General features: G+C 52.7%; 1 protein-coding gene across 6 annotated transcripts; it reads right to left on the reverse strand.

Moving 5' to 3' along the window:
* Positions 1 to 8,985: 8,985 nt before the first annotated feature.
* On the reverse strand, positions 8,986 to 19,371 carry IFFO1 (intermediate filament family orphan 1). 6 transcript variants are annotated; one of them, XM_056508635.1, is made up of 9 exons: positions 18,555 to 19,371; positions 13,689 to 13,749; positions 13,509 to 13,604; positions 13,130 to 13,270; positions 12,040 to 12,200; positions 11,450 to 11,570; positions 10,672 to 10,764; positions 10,347 to 10,477; positions 8,986 to 9,751 (listed from the first exon to the last, which is right to left on the reverse strand). In XM_056508635.1, exons 1-9 carry the CDS (start codon positions 19,247 to 19,249, stop codon positions 9,649 to 9,651), a joined length of 1,602 nt encoding a protein of 533 aa, XP_056364610.1. In that variant the 5' UTR covers positions 19,250 to 19,371; the 3' UTR covers positions 8,986 to 9,648. The 6 variants fall into 6 exon arrangements, with proteins under 6 accessions (XP_056364610.1, XP_056362928.1, XP_056362130.1 ...); XM_056506953.1 differs by having other exon boundaries at positions 11,462 to 11,570; positions 12,040 to 12,224; XM_056506155.1 differs by having other exon boundaries at positions 10,672 to 10,767; positions 11,462 to 11,570; positions 12,040 to 12,224.
* Positions 19,372 to 19,740: the final 369 nt, after the last annotated feature.

The following is a 19,740-nucleotide window of genomic DNA, read 5'->3' on the forward strand; positions in this document are numbered from 1 at the left end:
AGTATCATCTTCTTGAGGGAGTTAAATTTAAGTGTTCCCTAGAAGGAACAGTAGTGCTGGGTTATACTTCACAGCAGAAGATTTGAAAAGGCAGCTGTCAAAAAGTAGAAGCTATAATCAAATTAAAATAAAAGAAACTCATAAATACTAGTAAATGAAACTTAGTAACCTAAAGGGAAAGAAAAAAAAAAAAGTCATTTTTGTGACAAATAGAAAAGGAAGGCTGAAAACCTCTTTCATCTTGGAGATAAGAAAGCTGCTAAAAAGCCCTAAGATGGCGCGGGAGTGATTAGGGAAGCTTAAGTCCATGAATGAAAAGTAAAATTGATGTTTTGCCATCAGAGGAGCTTTGGGGCGTTGCCAGACAGGAGATTTTCCTCGGCAGCAATGAGATGAATCTGCTGCTTAAAACTGAAGCAGCAGGACTTGAGAATGTCTGTGACATGAAGGGCAGCAAACCATATGCAAGACACTGGTGGTCTCCAGCATGAAATGGATGAACGGGTAACTGTTCACCGCTCACTTCGACACCCCTGTGATGAAAAGCAATGGAATTCAGTAAAAACAGGCTGGCAAAACCTTTCAAAGAACTGCCTGAGGATAGGGAAGACCACCCTCTCCAGGCTGAAAACTTATGGCAAGGCTGGTGGCAACTGAGAGATGTGAATGACTAGCATCTGAGGCCATCTGCCCCACCAGTCAACACCTTCAGAACAATTTGGAGCATGGGATGCCAAGGTGTGTTGATTAAGCAAAATGACCCAAAACATTCAGCCCTGAATGAGCCTGTGGAAAGGTGCGGAAGGATCTTGTTACCAAGTAACTGGGTTATTAAGATGCTGGATTAAATTCAAGGTTGCTAAGTGAGAAATACTACATGTAGTACGGGACACAGCTCTGACATTGCAGGCCTCAAAGCCCTCTTTTGACATTGCCCAAACTTCTAACAAACAAGTGAGAAACTTTTGTTGACCTTGGTCTGAGTCCTGCAACAGAAAGGGGGGGGAAAAAGGTGGTTTTTAACCTTTGCAATCTCTAGTTTTTTAGCTGCCAGGTTGGATACTGATTCAGGCACTGGGCACCAAGTACCAAATCTCACATGGCCTCCAGCTTCCCCATCTCCTCAGAGAATCCTTATATGCCTTTATCAGCCTGACTAAGCTACCATCTAGACCAACACCATGAAGTGACTGCGCAAAAATGCTCACTTGTCTTTCTTTTTAAAAGCAAAGTAACTAAAGTTCTTACTTTAAAAAAAAAAAAAAAATTCCAGCCCGGAATCATGGTTAGAAGTCTTTGGTCCATCTATTCCAATTTCTGATGCAAAGCAGGACAAAGGACACCAATATCACATGTGGATAAAAGATGTTTAAAGAAATGTTCAGTGTCTGGCTGAGAACTTGCACATGATTGCACATGCACTCTGCTCCAAAGGTCTTTCCTACCTTTCTGTTCTCCCAGGCAAGGTTGGTCACTATTTCTTGCTCTTGAATGCATCTATGCATGGCTCTAGACTATATATATATATGTATATATATATATATATATATATATGTATGTATATACACACACACCTATATATGGCAACAGAACCTTTCTTTTGACCCTATTCAGAAATATTCTGTAATGCCTCTTGGCACTTTTGACTAAGACATTTAGCCCTTTTGAGAGTCTCTATCATTTCTATGTATCAAAAACGGTATCAGTTCTGTCTGTCAATTCCTTGTCCTATAAATATTATTTAAACTGCAGATTTTTTCCATTCCTTCACGACTTCTCCCCTCCTCCCCTCTCCACTCGTTTCTCATTGGCTTTTGTCCATGCCCTGTCAGACTAAGCACTGACGTCATTTGCTTGCCCATCCACCCAGGCTTTTCTTTAAATGTCTTCCCTGCTGCTTTTAAGAACTGACCTCAGCAAACCATGGATTTCAGCAGCCAGTGCCTTTTTCTCAGTGTGGAGGTTACTGTGCTTCACAAAACACTGTTTGCAGGAATGCAGCTACAGCGCTGTGCTTTACTTTCAGCATTGCTCACTCCACCTCCCCACACAGCCTCAGGCTTTGTGTGGGGGTTTGTTCATCCCTACAGCACCCCATGCACCCCACACATTATGTGATCAAGGTCATCTGTGCCTGGAACTGCAACAGTGCTCAGCTGGAGATCCTGTCAAGGATCCTCCTTATTGCTAATTGCCTGGAAAGTGCTTCATCATTCTCTTCTGACCACATTCTGCATTTTCCATATACAGAACAGACTTATCTGGTGAGTACTTCTCTTTTTCCTTGTCTTGATTATTTTCCCAATTTCAGCCAATAAAATGAAAATATTACTGTTAGGATTAATTTTTCTTTAAATATAACTAGAACAGAATGTCTAGTTCTTTAGATATTCAAGTATTGTTATTTTTCTCAGAGGTGATATGAGCAGCTGAAGACCTTTTTTCATACAGCTGAATTATCCTGTTGTACATCTATTCCTTTTCTCCTAACCATAGTTGCTGGAGTTGTTACAAGGATTATTTTCATTAATAAATGTCAATCTTTATTATTATTTCTATTAGTTATTCTTATGTCTAAGTACTTTTGTCACATGGCCTCCTACTCAAGGAAGTTCATTCACTGAAAGTTATGTTACTAAATCACAGCTTTTTGAAAAACTGGAATAATTTCCTTTCCATGATCTGCAAGTTCACTTATTTCACTCTAAGGAAAAGCTACAGAACACCACACAGTTCTCAGCTGTGATATTTTGTCCTGGCTGATGTCTCAATTTGTTTCTCAGTTGATCCCTTGTCCTTAGGCGACCATCAGTCTTAACCCAATCTTAATCTGTCATAAGGACATCTAAAATCATTGCCTTACTTGGGCATGCCATCACTTGTAAATTGATGAGAAATTCCCCCTGGCACAGCATATTCTTTGGTAGCCCAAGCCAAAGTCTCCCACTGACAACACAATTTTCCTTGTCAAGCAGAGCAGGGAGATACAAAATAAATATTTTTGGGGGGATTCAGGAATATATAAAAGACCCTTCAATGCCTTGATGAAATTGTGTGTCAGAGCATGTTTGGCTATCAGCTCTAGAGTGAATATGACTTTTAACATAGCTGGTAAACCAAATTCACAATGGCTCTTACTATTCCTTTATATAACAGGTTAGACTGATCTAGTTTTACCATATGGCTGTGGTGACTCTTAAAAATAGCAGTTAGCTACATTTCTTCCTACCCTGATGATGTCTATTTCCTCTTGCACTTTGCCCAGATGCAGTCTGCTCTCAAAGCTGAAAATGCTGCCTCTTCCCATCTGTTGTGACATGTCTCCAGCTTGATCATGGTGGCTTCACCATCACTCCTAGGATTAAGCATGTGCAGTGGCTTGCCAGATGTTTTCAGGAGCCTGTCCATGCATCATCCAGGTGCATTTACAACGAGACAGCACTCCACTGTGTTCTGCATTAATTCCAACCTTTCCTCTTGAAAGGAGGTTTCTTTCCTGTAGCCAGAGTACCTGACCTACTTGATCATCTCATATGAGTTCTGGGACACCCTGTGTCACAGGTATCTGAGACACAACAACCATAAGTGTATAAAGAGTATGGCCAAAGGTAAAAGGTTTAGCAAAGTCAAGCTCAGAGTAACATGAACAACTTTCTATGCAGCTTTGTCCTCTCCTAACGCTTGTCTAAGAAACATGATAAATAAAATAATAAAAAAGGTTAGCAGGAATCCAAAGGTCTTCTAGTGAAGGCTGTCAGCATCACATTTAGGTCCATCCAAGGAATCCTGATATGGGGAAATCTAACTCACACAATCACAAGTCATGTGGGATGAGTGACAAAGCGCCTCCAGCAGAAGGGTGCTGGGTGGAAAATACAGGACCTTGACTGACTCGACAGACAAGTCAGCCTCTTTCAGTGATATGATCTAAAAGAGATGGGATCCAGGAATGAGTGAAGGGAGGGTGCAGGTTCACTTAACACAAGGAAGAAGACGTGGGCTACTTAGTGGTTAGGTTTCCTTCACCCTCTGAAGCGAGAAAGCACCACCCCACACTCATGTGGTCAGGTGCAAGGAAAGTGATGCGCCCCACCCTCTCTGCTAGTATCTGCTAGTATTTATCAAGAAATTCAGTGGGCCTGGTCAGAATTCCAGAATGGGTAAGGTTGGAAGGCACTACCACTGGAGTAATCTGGTCTCAACCCCTTTCCTCGAGCATGGTCATCCCAGAGCACATGGTACAGGATTGCCTCCAGATGATCTGCAGTGAGGGAGACTCCACAGCCTCTCTGGGCAATCTGTCCCAGTGCTCAGACACCTGCACAGTAAAGAAGTTCTTCCTTTGTTGAGGTGGAAAGTCCTGTGTTCCAGTTTTTGCCCATTGTCTCATGTCTTCTTGGCATCAAGAAGAAGAGCCTGGCTCCTTCCTCTGACACTCAGCCTGCAGATACTTAGAGACATTGATGAGCTCCCTCTCAGACATATCCTCAAGGCTAAACAGGCTCAGCTCCCTCAGCCTTTCCTTATGAGGCACTTCCTCACCTGATTGATCTTCATCCCCCTTTGCTAGACCTGCTCCAGGAGCACCATGTCTCTCTTGGAGGAGCCCAGAACTGGACACAGCACTGCAGATTTGCCTCCCCAAGACTGAGTGGAGCCTCATGTCCCTCACCATGCTGGCCATGCTCTTCCTAATGCACCCCAGGACAGCACTGCCCTCTTGGCCAACAGGACACACTGCTGGCTCATGGGGAGCTTCTTGTCCACCAGGACCCCCAGGTCCTTCTCTGCTGCTTCCCAGAAGGCCCTGCATTTGCCTTTGGTGAATTTCAAAAAGCTCCTCTCTGCCCATTTCTCCAACCTGTCCCTCTGAAGGGCTGCACAGCCCTTCTGGGTACTGGCCACTCCTCCCAGCTTGGTGTCATCAATGAACTTGATGAGGAAGCATCTATCCTTCATCAAAGACTGAGAAAGTTAAACAAGGATGGGCCTGGTACTGAACCTTGTGGGACACCACTAGTGACAGGCCTTCAGCTAGATCCTGTGCCACTGACTATGACCCTCTGGGATCAGCTGTTCAGCCAGTTCTCAGTCCACCTCACTGTCCACTCATCCAGCCCACACTTCCTAAGTTTGCCTATGAGGATCTTGTGAGAGACAGTATTGAAAGCCTTGCTGAAGTCTAGGTGGACAATATCCACTGCTCTGCCCTCATGCATTCAGGTAGCTGTCTCCTGGTAGAAGGCAATCACGTTGGTCAAGCATAATTTGCCTTTAGCAAATTCAAGCTGACTCTCCTGCTCACCTTCTTGTGTTCCATATGCTTAGAGATAACTCCAGAATGAGGTGTTCCATCACCTTGTTGGGATTGAGGTGAGGCTGACTGGCTGACTGGTTTCCTGGGTCCTCCTTCTTGCCCTCTTTGAAGAGTGGAATGACATTTGCTTTCTTCCAGGCCCAGGCCCCTCTCCTGATCACCAGACCTTTTAAAGATGACCACTATGGTGTCCACCAGCTCCTCAGCACTTGTGGATGCATCCCTACAAGGACCATGGATTTGTGGATATCCCATTTCCCTAGGTGATCTCTAACCCAATTCTCCCTGCCCAAGGGAGAATCTTTCTTCCAACAATTCTTTTCCCTAATCTTCTGGATCAGAGATTCTTGAGGGCTGGTCTTGTCAGTGGAGACAAAGGAGGCATTCAGTACATGTGCCTTTTTTGTGTCCTCTGTCACCAGGGTCCCTGCTCTATTTAGTAGCAGGCCCATATTTTCTTTAGTTTTTCTTTTGTTGTTATACATTTGAAAGACCCCTTCTTGCTGTCCTTGACATCTCCTTGGCCAGACTGAATTCCAGATGGGCCTAACTCTGACGAAATCCCTGTGTTTTTTCCAAGTAGCCTGGATTCTACCTCCTGTGTATCTCCTGCTTGTGTTTGACAGTTCCTTGTTGATCCACAGAGTTCTCCTTGATCCACAGAATTCTCCTGCCCACTTCGCTTGATTTCTTGCTCATGGAGATCCACCATTCTTGAGCCTAGAGGAAGTGGAGCTTGAATACTGACTCTTGGAATCCTCTTGCTGGCATGGCCTCTTCCCATGGGATTCTTCCAAGGGGGTCCCTGAAGAGGCTAAAGTTAGCTCAAAGCCATGTTGATGACAGGGTCTCCGAGGATGAGAGCTCACCCTTCAGAGGAATCCTAGGGAGCATCACCAGGGAAGGGGTAGAAGAGGTGACTGCATGCCACAGGATCAGAAATGCATTCAGTGGGGAGCCAGGACTCACCTCTGGAACATGCTTGGCACTGCCTGCTGAAGTCCTTTCCCAAGAGGCTGATCTCAGCATGGGGAGCATGGAGTGCAGCTGCCATAGCATGTCTCAACCTAGCTCAAAGGGTGATCGTGTCCCCCAGTTCCTCACAGAGCACCTCATGCTCTCAGGTGGGTCTGTCCCAATCCAGAGACAGCTCTTGCCTCAGAGGAGGGGTTTTGTGCCACTACTGTGGCTGACAGTAAAAGTTGTGCCTGTCCTTATCTGGGCACAATAGCCCAAAATCTGGGGTGGGAGAAGGCAGAGCAATCACCAGCACCTTTCCAGATTGCCCAAGTCAGTCTCTGCCACCATGGACTTCTGAGGATTAAGAAGTTGATGAACCAGTCTGCCTAAATATTCAATGGGAAGACCTTATTGCCAGTCCAGAGATACAATCCTGAAAGAATGGTCTTGGACAAATGTTCAAGAGGTCAGCACTCAGCAGCTACAGTCCTGAGCTGAATGCTGACAGAGGGACTGCCCAGATGCATCCTGCCATGGAACCCTATTCAGTCTGTGCTTGGAATGTTTTTGGGCATTAAACATTCACATTAAAGCACTGACACTGAGCTAGACAGGACTTGAGTTTCCTGAGCAGGCACTGCCGAGAGGCATCCTGGAAAAGAGGTGACATTAGGGACTCAAGAAGCAACACAGCACTGAGTAGTTCCTAGACATCACAGTTCCCAGCAGGGTGTGTGGTGGAGAAAAGCCACAAAGAATGAAAAGGAGCCCAGAGAGAACTCAACGGATGGAGGGACCACATCTCATTTCAGCATCAAAGATGTCAGGTCACCACTGCTGGAGAGGCAGGTAGCCCAGCTAACACCAGAGGCCTTGGCCTGTGCTTCCCACACTGAGAAACTGCTGTGGCAAAGGATCCAAGTCGCATATCCTGTCAGAGATCGTGGAGGCTCTGAGACTGATGGGGGAACAAAGCCTCTTACTGCTGATACAATTCACCAGGGAACAGCATCTTGCACGGGTGGGTGGCAGAGATTTCAGTTTCACTGCAAATGGAGTCCTGGCAGGCAGTGTGGCACCAGGTCACCACGTGTCCTGGGACATGCGTGTCTAGCAGCACTTGCTGCTCCTCTGGGCAATGACTGCTCAAGGCAGAGATGTCAGTCCTCCTGTGCTTCATGCCTGAAATCTCTCTGGGTATGTACTCTGCAGTCTTGTTTCTTAAGCAGTATCAAGGCAAAGGTATGCACACCCAGGAGGAAGCCAGAAGTTGTCAGCCACTCACAGAACTCTCCACAGGAGAGAAAGAGCAGAAAACACTGCAGACACCTACAGGAAAGGAGATTTGCATGAAACAGGAAAGCCTCCAGGCAGGATAGGAAGTGATTCCTGATCTACTGTGGGTGAGGCATCATCACTTGAAAGTATAAAACTGAAATAGTAAAATATTTCCTCTCACTTTATCTCTTTTAGGTAGAAAAATAGAGGGAAGAGGGAAAGAAATGGAAACAGTTGAACAAAGTGGCATGGAGGCGAGTGCCATGGCAGGCACTGAGGCATGCACCTCCCATCTACCTGTACAACTACACAGCCAGGGCTCCTGTGCTTCCCAGCACCCTGCTGCTCCCATGGAACACCTTCCCAACCTCCTGCAGGAAGTGAAGAGGGCAGTCAGGAGTCACAGCCCAGCTGCAGCTGCCCATCCTCAGCCCACAGACTGAGGAACTGCCATTCCCCAGCCCAGCAGTGCTCCACTATGCCCTGATGTCCTGTTTCCAGCTCAATTCTTCTGCCATTTGCAGGGCCTCGCCTCCCTGCCAGCTCTAACCAGCCAGCTCAGCCCCTGCTGAAATACCAACACATGCCTTAACACATCGTGCGGGCACGGGCAGAGCACCTCACCCTGCCCAAACACAGACACTGTGCTGGGGTGCATGGATGCCACAGTGCTTCCAGCAGCATCAGCCACATAGGCCGTATCTGCAGAGAGAAACTCTTGCATGCCTCAGCCTCTATTTTATCTTCCATGCCCATCTCAGTGATGACCCAAAAACTCTACGTACTTTTCCACATACTTTCTCTTCCCTTCAGTACCTTAAGTGGGAAGCATTTTTTCTCCAGAGCTTCACCTGCCTTGGCTGTGCAGGCTGTGTCCACTTCTTGGTGATCACACTGCCTCTCAGGAGGCTGCTTGCTCCCTCCTGACACCCAGCCAGGCCCCAGCCTCCTGTCATCATCATCATCAGAGGAGCAGGTGCTGCAGCCAGCTAGGAAAATGCTACAAGAGATCCTGGGACAGGGGATCCCCCACTGCAGTTACACTGAGGTGGGATGTGGGACTGAGGGCAGGAAGGAAGGTGCACTGGGATGCCCTGGTGCTGCAGAGGAGGCCAGGAAATGGGAAGAAGAAGGTTCACAAGTCACAAGCCAGGATCAATTTCATTTTCAATCCCTCAGCCTCTGCACTGATTATGCTCCAGGTTAAAACAAGGCAGCCCGTGCAGCACCAGTGCCTGCTGAGGGCCAGTGGCTCTCAGAACAGGGATGTCACCACTGTCCCATATGCCAGTCCCACCTGGCATGCCCAAGGGATGGGACTGTCCCGTGGGGAGACCCACTGATGTGGGCTGGGGGTGTACGGATGACAGCGCTGCCTCAAGCCAGGCGTCACCCACGGCAGCACAGGGAGAGCCCACACCCAGCCAAGCTGTAGAAAAGGAAACTGTCCCATTTAATGACCTTGCCCCCGTAACACAGACGTGAGCGCGTGGCCGACGGGCGGCAAAGCAAAGTGCACAGTGAGTGGGACTCGGCCCCGCCCTGGAGAAGGCGTGGGGGGCTCGGGGTGCCTGGCACAGCGTCAGGACCAGCCAGGCGCCCGGCCAGCAGCAAGGACAGGGAGAGCCCCGGCTCGGTCCAGTTGGCACCAGTGTCAGGTCCAGTTTGCAGGGAGGTACGGCTCTCGTTCGGCTCCGTGCAGCGCAGGGATGGCAGGGGCAGGTCAAGTGTACCAGGACGGAGGCCAGAGGAGGTGGGGCTTGGGGCGCCTGGGAACAGCTCCTGCAGAACGCCACCGTGGCAGGTTTGGAGCCTCCCTGCCGAACCACAGTTTAACCAAAGCAGGGAAAGGGAATAGAGAAGGGGCTGAAGGCAGAGCAGCCCGGGCAAGGGCCCTCAGGTCTATCTAGCTATTCCCATTTGCAAGGTATCCGGTGAGGGAGTGTGTGGGATCTGTCAAGCACCCCAAAACGGGAGTGAGCTTGGGTGACAGACGTTTACCAGCAGTTCCACGTCCCTGACAGTATCTCCCAGGTGTGATTCAGGCAACCCCGTGCCAGGAAGGGGGTCCAAGGGAGCCGGGCCTCCCCTCATTATCTGATGGAAGCATCGCTGGGGGGATCACGGTCAGATTCCTCGCTCTCCTCATTTGGGGCTGACTCGCTGTTGGAGGTCGGGGTGAAGGCAGGAGACTTTCTGCAGAGAACAGTAAAGGGCAGCAGTCTTAGCATTGCCCAGGGAGAAGGAAAGGACCCAGTTTGGTGTGGGCAGGGGTCACCAGAGCAAGCAGGAGAGAAACTGAAATGCCCCTTTGGGCATGTGTGGGTCTGCAGCAATCCCTGGGTGCCGGGAGGGTGTTCCAGAGGACACCAATCAAGATCATGAAGCAGAGCTGGGGAAGATGCTAGAGGGGCCTGCCCAGAGCAGGACCCTGACAAGGCATGTAAGACTAGAGGTCTGTGACCACAGGGGTCCCCAGCCTGGAGACACCCTGGCTCCATAGGCCTTTAGGGACCTACATGATGTCCCTGCCCAATGGCACCTCCTCTCTCCATCGGGGGGGTCTGGCTTCATGTGTCAAAAGTGCCTCCTGTGTGTCTCCTACCTACTGCAGAGGTGGTACCATGATCTGTGTGGAGGCCAGCCAGGAGTCCAACAGCCTTTGGGAACTGCCCTCTCTCCACACCATGTGAGGGCAGGGCAGGAGTATTACCCAGTCCTTCAGCCCCCTCTCACCACCCTGGCTTCAGACCAAGAGCATGGATGTCCTGGCTCTCCTGCTGCAGCTCACCTGTCCCCAGACTGGGTGATGAGCCGCCGACAAGTCTCCATCTGCACGTCCAAGCCTCGCTTCATGCTGCACATTTCCATGTACTCGTGGAGGTGCCGGTTCATGTCATTCTTGGCTGTGGCCAGTTCCAGCTGCTCAAGGGAAACAGTGAGGAAGTGATGCAGGGGATGTGGTGCAGGGCCTTGCAGTGGGCAAGGCCAGACTGAGGGCTGTCACCCACATAACCGGGGACCTGCTCCAGCATTGTGTCTCCCTCCCCCAGGGACCCACTCTCCCGTTTCACACCCTTCTGTGCCACAGCCTCCCTATTTCCTCCTTCTCCCACCTCTATTTGGTCGATGGTTTCCTGGTACTCCTTCTCACGGCTCTTGAATAGCGACTCCGTGTCCTTGATCACCTTTTCCAGGCTGTCATCCTGCTGCTGAGGAGAGCAGACAGCAGGTTTAGAGGCAGGGAAGCGTCCAACATGAGGAACCAAAGGCAAAAGAGAGACAAATCAGAGAAAGAGCTGGTAGCACTGGGAAAAGAGGAAGAAATATATACAGTGTAGTACAAATAAGACAGGAGTCAGTCCTGACAACATGGACTTGAGAGACTCAGGATTTGCCACACTGGGCAGTGACCACATAAACCCGAACAAGCTCAGCATTGCACTGAAGATTTGGAGAGCACAGACCGTTCCTAAGCATGACACATTGCCTGGGGACTGCCAAGGGCAAAAGATTTGGGATGACAAGGGCTTTGGCCAGACACCAAGGCCTTTCTTTGGCCAGTTTTGCTGCACAGTGGGTAGGTGGGCTGGAGAACTTGAGCAAGGATCACCACAGACCAGTCCAGGCAGAGGAAGACTTCTCTTCTGGATGGTCTGTGGCTCTCCCCATGTGTGCACACCCCTCAGGCTACAGGTCCCTGGCATGTCTCTGAAGGAGACCTCAACAGGGATGCTGTAATGTGTTCATGCAGAAAAGGCAGGAAAGCATCTTGTACCAGCCTGCAAAGGAAAAAGGGCTGAAATCTGGTTCTCTGAGAGAGCATCTTCCCAGGCTCAGGAAGGACCAGGTGTCCCAACCCAACGAGACCTCAGGCCCTGACACCACCGTTACCTCCCCCTGCACCTCTGCGGCTGCAATGGCGTATCCGGAGAAGTCCTCCCAGAGCAGCAGCGTTTCTTCTGTCTCCTCCCACGTGAGGCTGTCACAGTCATCCTCAAAGTCATATTCCCTCCTGGGCACAAGGGAACAGCATGTCAGCACCCAGCAGGAGAGCCACAGCAGGCAGGGGACTGTGCTGCTGCCAAAGCCTTGCAACTGCTCACAGGCAGGGCTGCACCCCTTGGGGATCTAGCCAGGTGTGATCTCAGGTGTGTCCAAGCCCAAGAGCTGATGGGGAAGGGGCTGGCTTTATGCTCAGGAGCCCCAGCAAGTTCAGGAACAGATTGCCAAAAGGCAGGAAGAGGGGCAAGAGGAGGGGAGTTGGACCAGCTCCCACTCTTGGCACAGGTGGGCTCAGGTCTCCCAAGAGGTCAGTCCCACTGTGCCACAGAGCACAGGATGAACCTTCTGAACAGCAGCACCTCCCATATTGCCCTCACCTGGGGAGGGAAGCCACAGACCACCTCTGCCCTCCCCATCCCGGGACCAGCAGGGATTCTGGCTCGACACCATGGGCAGAAGCACACAGCAGCTGCACTCACAGCTGGTTCAGCATCCTCTGCATTTCCTCATTGATACTCATGGCCGTGGTCTCGTCCTCCTCCTCCTCGTCAGGCTTCCGGGAGGCATCGCTCTCTGACAGCGAGGTGTCCTCATCGCTGACCTGCTTGCGCTCCCGCTTCCGCCCCGCCGAGGCTGGGACCTTAACGGGAGACAAGTGCAGAGACTACAGAAACGAGGCCGGGTCCGAGGTCAGGAGCAGGCAGGTGGGAGACGGAGGGGAGAGGAATGGTGGAGGGACAGAAAGGCAGGAAAGAGAGAAAGGCAGAAAGAAAGGAAGAGAAGAAAGAGAGAGAGATAGAGAGAGAGAGAGAGAGAGAGATGGGCTCATTATGATCAGGTTTAAGATGGGTGCAATGGATAAAACGTGGTTTTAGCATTTTCTAAAATTAAAACTAAGCAACTAAAGATGAAATCTATGAATCTGATGAGAAAAAACAATGTGACTTTACGCTGAAAAACTCAAATCACCCACCACCCCAGTCCAAAGACAGGGAAAAACAGTGACAGAAACAGGAAAAAAGGGACAGTCTGAAAAAGGTGAAATATGTCAGTATTTATAGTCCGACCTTTTTTAAATAAAGTTTAAATTTGCAAAATTTCTCAACTGAATGGAACTAACCAGTTGCTTCTGTAGGGACAAAGAGCGAGACAGAAAGGCAGCAACATCCAGAAAGAGAAAAGAGACAGAGACAGAGAAGAGAGACAGAGAGAAGATGACGGAGAGGGGAAGGGAAAGGAGAGAGATGGAGTTAGAGACAGACGCTCAAGCAACTTGTCTCCCTCCTGCAGCTGTTCCCCTAGCACCCCAGGCCCAACACAACAGGTCAGCAAGAGGTTGAGGGGACTCTTGATGTCCAAAGCAACATCTGGAGCTTTCCACCTCCACTCTGTGCCCTTTTGCCTGGTCCTCCCAAGAGCGGCAGAAATCAAGGGACCACAGGGAGCAAGGGCAAGGGGGACCAAGCGTCTCCCCTGGCAGGGGGCTAGTCTTGTCTCCTCTACCTCCTTTGGGATCTCTCCTCCCCAGAGCTGGTGGCTGAGTCTGGAGCAGCAGCAGGCGCTTCTCACCTGAAACATCTTGATCATGTCCTCGCAGTTCCGCTGCTGTGCCACATCACACAGCTTGGCAGTGATGTCGATGCGACGGCAGATGTCCATGTCCACCTTCATGGCCTTCTCCTGGATCTTGGTGTCCAGCTCCGTGATGTTCTGAACCCACGGCACCGCAGGAAGGGGCAAAGGAGGAATATTAGGCAAGACAGATGGCAATCGGTGCTCCCTCTTTCCCTCCCCACACGGCACTGCTCCCACTTCCTTGCTTTGCCTACTGCGCCCAGGATCAACCCTGCCAGTGCTGGATGGGCCCCACCAAGGAACTGCTTTTCTACACAGCCACACCACTTGGGTAGGACACTGCTGTGGGGTTAGAGAGCGATTAGGGACTCACATTGCTCATCAGTCCCTTGAAGACAACAAGCTCTGCCTTGAGCTGCTCCACCTTCATGGCCAGCTCCTCCTGGCAAGCTTCAGCCTCCTGGGCTTCCTGCGCCAGGGAGAGAGAGATGTGCAAATCAGCGCCAGTGTGGGGCAGCCAGGGTGCAGGGGAAGGGGGAACAGCAGTGCTCACCTCCTGCAGCTCAGTCACCCGGTCCTGAAGCTGGACACGCACCGTGTACTCCTCTTCCCATCTAGGGAGACAAACGCTGCTCAGATCCCGTCGGCCTCGCCTCGCTGGCCGCCAAAGGGAGAGGATGGAGCGGCAGCTGCTCACCCCACAGCTATCCAAGAGGGGGGATGGCAGCACCGGGGCGGGAAGGAGAACGTGCCCAGGAATGCATGGCCTCTTGTTTTCAGGCGATGGCAGCTGCCAAGCCCATCGGCCCCCCCGGCCACAAACCCTGCCCTGCGATGGGGGAAGCTGGGGACATGGGGGCAGGCTCTGCACGGCAGCTGGGCTGCGTGCCCTGCCACACCAGCGCTGGCCCACAGCCTCTCCATCTGCCCCCGAGCCCCACAGCCCTGGGTCACAGCAGCTCCAACACTCAGCAACAGGTCTGCAGATGAACTGTAGAGCTGCCCCCGTCTTCATCTTTCCTGCGACCACATTTGTGTGTCTGCAGTGTTGCAGTTCAGGCTGTCCAGAAGCACAAACCCTGACCTTGACCAAACCACCTCGCAGTGTGAGTGACCACGATGAGTGTGAAGGGCTGCTCTTCTGCCTGTCCCAATGCAGAGGGCTGCCCTGGGCAGGGGCACAAGACTCCTTGGCTCCACCGCTGCATTACAGCTTGGATTAAAGAACACTGTTTCATCCCACAAGGAAGCAGGATGGATTGTGCTACTTTATGCCAGGCTGTCCACTGGGTATTGGGCTCTGCAGCTTTGCAAAAAGCAGAGCTGCAAGACGCCCAGCCGTGCTGTGCAAAGACACATCCCCTAGCAATTATTATATTATATTTCACTGTGTGACATCAACCTCTTGGGTCACGCTGGAGTGTTGGCCCAGCCCATGGTCTGTTGGGAGGCCATCAAGCCATACTGCTCTTGGCTAAATGATGATCCCATAGAGCAGGAGGGCTGGCATGTGCTGCGGTGCGGCATGGGGCAGGGCTGCTGCATTCTTACCCAGCTCCTGGCCCTTCTGGGAGAGCCAGATTTTTTCGAGAAAGCGATATCACTCTGGGATAGCAACCAGAGCTGGGCCCTTCCTGGTTCTCTGAGGTCTGTTTTCTATTTAATGCCTGCAAGCACCAACACAGACACTGTGACTCTGCACAAGGATGTGAAAAATCTCTCACTTACCCACACCAAGTTTGAACAATAAATCCTAAGGTCTAGGAGGCCAGAAAGCATATAAAAAGCCTTTAGATTTGTTATCTCGGGGTATCTGGACAATCTGATGACATGGGAGAGCCCTGGCTTGTGAGTTTCTAAGCTCTTAAAGCTAGCAACGCTGCTCCTTACTCAAACAAGGACAAAAGTGTGCATTCCTCATGTTGGTGCTCGATCCATACCACAGCTCCAGAAGGGGAATCAAAGAATGTTCCCATCCCTTTGGGGAAAGAGAGAGATGAAGGGAAAAGAAAGGAGAAAGTTAAAAGGTAGAATTGCCCTTATATGGGAACCGCTCAAACAAAGCCTCCCTCCCCAGGGACAAAAACGCCTTCCACCATAAGAAAAAAATTTCAGCATCTTTCTCGGTGTGGCACTGCCTCTTTTTTGGTCCCCGCCTCCTTCTGGGTCTCTATATAGCCCAGACTCACTGGGGACGTAAAGCACAGCTGCAAATCCTGCTAAGAGTTCATTTCACACCAATGCTACAGAAGACGAGTGCAGGTCACACACACACCGGCTTGGAAGGCAGGAGAAAACAGCGATTCACCCCTCTAGGGACAAATCCGTGCACCCATCCATTGCAAACCTCTCTTCTGCTCATCTCCTGCCTGGCTTCTTCTCCCCTGCTCCCTCCTGCAATGCACCACTCCTAATAATAACCTGCCTGCAGCACTGCGCCCGCAGCCCCGCACGGCCGCTGCCAGGTCGCTGCCAGCTGGAAGCAAGGCTGCCCCAGGGCCACCAAGGTGCCAAAGGGAGAGGAGAGGTCCTTCCTGTACTGCTGCAAAGCAACAACCTGCCCAAAGGCAGACAGCGAGGGCAGGAGGGTCCCAGCCGCACGCAGACCTGACCATCTCCTTGCCAGCCATGGGACAACTCTCCCAAAGTCAGGGATGTGAAAAGATGCAGTGCTGTCCCTGCCAGGTGTGTACCTTCAACAAGTTCACTTAGAAAAATCAACAATTCCCCCATCTTTAAAAATCCTACTCCCTGCAACAGGCACTGGGGTGCTTTACTGCATCCTGCAGGGTCAGTGCACACCGGGGCTTTGGGCTGCTCAGGACCTGAAGCTCCACTTATCCCCCCTCTTGCCACAACTGGACTATGTTTCAGCTTACCTTAATGGGGAGGGCCCTGCAGCCTGGACAGCTCCTCAGAGGGCAATTACAACAACAAAAGACCTTCTTGAAGCATTTCAATATACAAGGGGGCTAATAAGAATGATGGAGAGACTTTGTACCAGACCTTTCGCCTGCAAAAGGCAGGCAAAGAGGCAAAGGGTTTAGATTGGACATAAGGAACAATTTTTTATGATGGTGGTGCAAGTTGCCCAGAGCACTGGAGCAGGTTGCCCAGAGAAGTTGTGGATGGTCTATCACTGGAAATGTTCAAGGTCAGCAAGCTGATGTAGTGAAACCTCACAGCAGGAAGACCGGACTAGGTAACCCCTAAAGGTCTTCTCCAACCCAAACCATTCTGTGACCCTACCAAACCGTGTTGTAGTGCTACTCACTCCACACCTCCAGCATGTCCTTGCAATCCAAGGTAAGAACAACTGGTGAATACAAGTAGTAGGTGTAGCAGGCAGCACAACCTGATGAGACTCCCAGACCCCCAGCACTTAGCAGGTCTATATGATACTCACAGGCACCCTTTGCCCCTATCCAGGCCACCTAATTTCAGTCTGCTCCTCCCAAGTGCAGCTCCTGTGAGCCTCTTTCCTGCTGCTGCAACTATTTTCATCCCTTCCTATAGCCCCCACAGCTCTCCTGGATGCATGACTTGAATTTCAGGCCCTGTGTATCCAAAAAGAAGCTTCTGCTGTACTGCTCCAAGTGCTATGGGGCGCACGGCAGCAATGCTGTCCTGAAAAAAGCACAAGTTCCAGCACCCAAGCCATGGGTAAGAGATCTGGGAAGTCCTGTGTTAATATGGCCTCTTCCATCTGTCTGCAGGCAGGTGGCAAAGGCATGACACCAGCTGCACCGTCCCCATAGCAGACCACAGCCCACCACAGCAGGGAACTCTCAGCTCCCAAGGGATGTTGGTGTCAGCCCCCAGCATGGAGAAGGGTGTGGAAACGGGATCCTTCTGTCCCACTCCCCTGTTTGGAACCTGGCTGTAGCCGTCAGAAAGTTCCCAGTGCTGGACAGGGTCTGGGGGTGGGGTCTGCTTTCCCCCAGCTCCTGGTAACACACTCCAAAAATAGATCCCACCAACAACACTGGCTCATAGCAGCTTGTGGTGCCCCCCCATCTCACCCTCAGCAGTCCCTCTGTCACCCCCTCTGCAGCCTTCCCTGAAGCTCACTTGCCAGAGCAGGACAACCCGGAAAAGCTCTCCATTCTCCCAAAGTTTCAGCAGCACCAACAAACCCAACTTGGTCCTCTCTGGCCGACCCACTTTGAAGCTTAAACTCTCCTGGCCAAAAAAACGGGTTCCAGATTCCCACTCTCTGATCTGAAAATGCAATGCAAGGAGTTCTGATCCCCTCTGGAGAAGGAGCCTGACCACTGGCTTAGTAATAAAAGGCCTTAGGTACATGCAGCAGTTTGGTAGAAAAAAAAAAAAGATGCCAACTCCTCTTTTCCATGTGCCCTGCTCAGTGCCTTCGGAGCATCTGACAGGCAAGTTTGCTCAGCCTAAGCCTTATAAAGCCACAAGCATAAGGTCTTATCTTGGACCCCAGCCTTGATCTTGGCACTGGTGCCCATGGCCGTCCAGAACCGGCCAGTGCACGGCTCCCATGGGGAGTTGGGTGTGGAATCACAAACTTTCCAACTTCTTCTAAAGCATCGAAATGTGACTTGTGCAAAAACCCCAAACCAGTGGCTAGGGTGGTGTCAGTCCCCAGTGACGGTCTCGCCCGCCCCGCACTCTGACCCAGCCTGATCTCATCCTACGTGCGGATCCGGGAGCGGCCTCGGGAACTGGCCTGGCACAAAAGCACTGCCGGCAAGAGGCGAGAGCACACTGCACGGGGAAGAACCGGCCGAGAGATTAGCTTTGCATTCTGCTTCTCCCTTCTCCAATGCACATGCCAAGCCACAGCTATTTTGGGTCGGCAGGAAAGCCCCCGAGGAGTGCGGTGTCCTGCCTCGGCTCTCTCTGCTGAGGGGCCAGCTGGAGAGCGCTGGCGAGGGAAAGGGCCCAGGAGAGGCCAGCCACCCTGCTGAGGGGCTTCTCGACACCTTCCGACACATCCAGAGAACTCTTCCCACCGACCCTCTCCAATCCTGCTGCATGCCCACCTTCCTCACCTACTTTCAGACTCTTCCTCCTTCCTCAGCATTTCCAGATCCCCTCGGCTTTAAAACACAGTCCCTGGAGCCATTCCTGGAGTTATTCCTTCCCTGCTTGGAAAAGCATTTCTAGTCCCTCATGCCGGGCTGGTAAGATGGAAAAAGACTCAACAAACATCCCGAGAGGGTTCGCGCACCAGGCGGCAAGGGAGGAGACCCAGGCACAACAAACGCTTTCAGGGCTCCACGTTTTTCCTCACGCTGCCCGCGCTCCACAGAATCTGGCCAGGACTGATGCCTTCCCTCCCGCTCCTCCCGCACAGCGCCCACCGGGCAGAGCCCTGCAGCCTCCCCGGCGACAGCTCCGGTCCCCCGGGAATGCCGCTGGTGCCCCCGGCTCCCACCGCCCTCCTCACCTGCGCTTGTACTCGTCGCGCTCCCTCTTCACCTTGGCCAGCACGTTGTAGAGGGCTCGGATCTCGGGGGTGATGGTGTCGATCTGCACGCCCACGCCGTCGGGATGGACCCAGGAGACGCCGGGTCCCTGCACCAGGGTGGTCTCGGGCCCCGGGCCGAGCCGCCGGGCTTGCGAGAAGGACCAGATGGTGCCGGGCATGAAGCGGGAGCCGGCGGAGAAGGCGGAGGGCTGGCCGGGACCGCCGGGGCGGGAGCCGGGGGAGCCCAGCGCCCGGGCCGGGCCCAGCCCCAGCCCCAGCCCCAGCCCCGGGCCCAGCCCCAGCCCCAGCGTGCGGATGGGACCCACGAAGCCGGTCTGCACCGCCTGGTCCCGGCGCGGGGGCCCGCGGCCGCGGCCGCCCGCCCCCTCCTCCAGCGCCTGCTGCAGCTGCTTCTCCAGCTGCCGGTTGCGCCGCTCGAGCTCGTGGACCTTGGCCAGGAAGCAGCGGAACCGCAGGTTGAGCGTCTTGAGGACGCTGATGTTGGAGCCCAGGTCGTTGCGGAGGGCCATGGCGGCGGGCGGCGCGGGGAAGGGGCCGGCGGGCGGCTCCCCGGCCAGCGGCTCGGCGGCGGGCGGCGGCGGCAGCTCGGGGCCCGCCAGCCCCTGCTGCTCCTGCGGCAGGAGGAAGAGGTTGGGGCCGAAGAGCGGGTTCATGGCGGCGGCGGGACGGGGCGGGGAGCGCCGGCGGGGGGATGCGCCCGGCCGGCCCCGGCGGCGGGGGCGCGGCTTCCGCTGCGGCGGGGATGCGGCGGCGGCGGGATCCGAGAGCCGCCCCCGCTCCCCCCCCGGCCCGGGCGGAGCGAGCAGTAGAGGGGCCGCGGCAGAGCCTCCCTTCCCTCTGCCGGCCTGTCTCTCCCCCCCGCCGAGGGGCGGCTCGGCCTCCCCGCAGGGTTCGGGGCGCCCCGGGGCGAAGGGACGCGGCCGGTCCGGCAGGATTCCCCGCAGGGAGCTCCCTCTCCGGCACCGCTAGCTGAAGCCCCGCCTGGTACCGATTTCCGTAACTACCCAGCCGCAGCACAGTGTGCCTCTGCCTCCTTTTGAATATTTTATTCTTTTGTTTTTTCATAGAATTTAGTGCTTTCCCAGAGCTGCGCCCCTTGAAGAGGGCATAACTTTGTCTCTGCGCCCCAAAGCCTCTCGTTCTC

The sequence above is a fragment of the Oenanthe melanoleuca genome, chromosome 1, assembly GCF_029582105.1.
Source record: "Oenanthe melanoleuca isolate GR-GAL-2019-014 chromosome 1, OMel1.0, whole genome shotgun sequence".
NCBI classification, from domain to species: domain Eukaryota; kingdom Metazoa; phylum Chordata; class Aves; order Passeriformes; family Muscicapidae; genus Oenanthe; species Oenanthe melanoleuca.

Coding starts and splice junctions, on each gene's coding strand:
- IFFO1 (XM_056504433.1), bottom strand. CDS start 19,249: ATGAACCCGCTCTTCGGCCCCAACCTCTTCCTCCTGCCGCAGGAGCAG. Junction 13,750..18,554: donor CGCGACGAGTACAAGCGCAG/GTGAGGAGGGCG, acceptor TTGTCTCCCTAG/ATGGGAAGAGGAGTACACGG. Junction 12,225..13,129: donor ACATGATCAAGATGTTTCAG/GTGAGAAGCGCC, acceptor TCGTTTCTGTAG/TCTCTGCACTTGTCTCCCGT.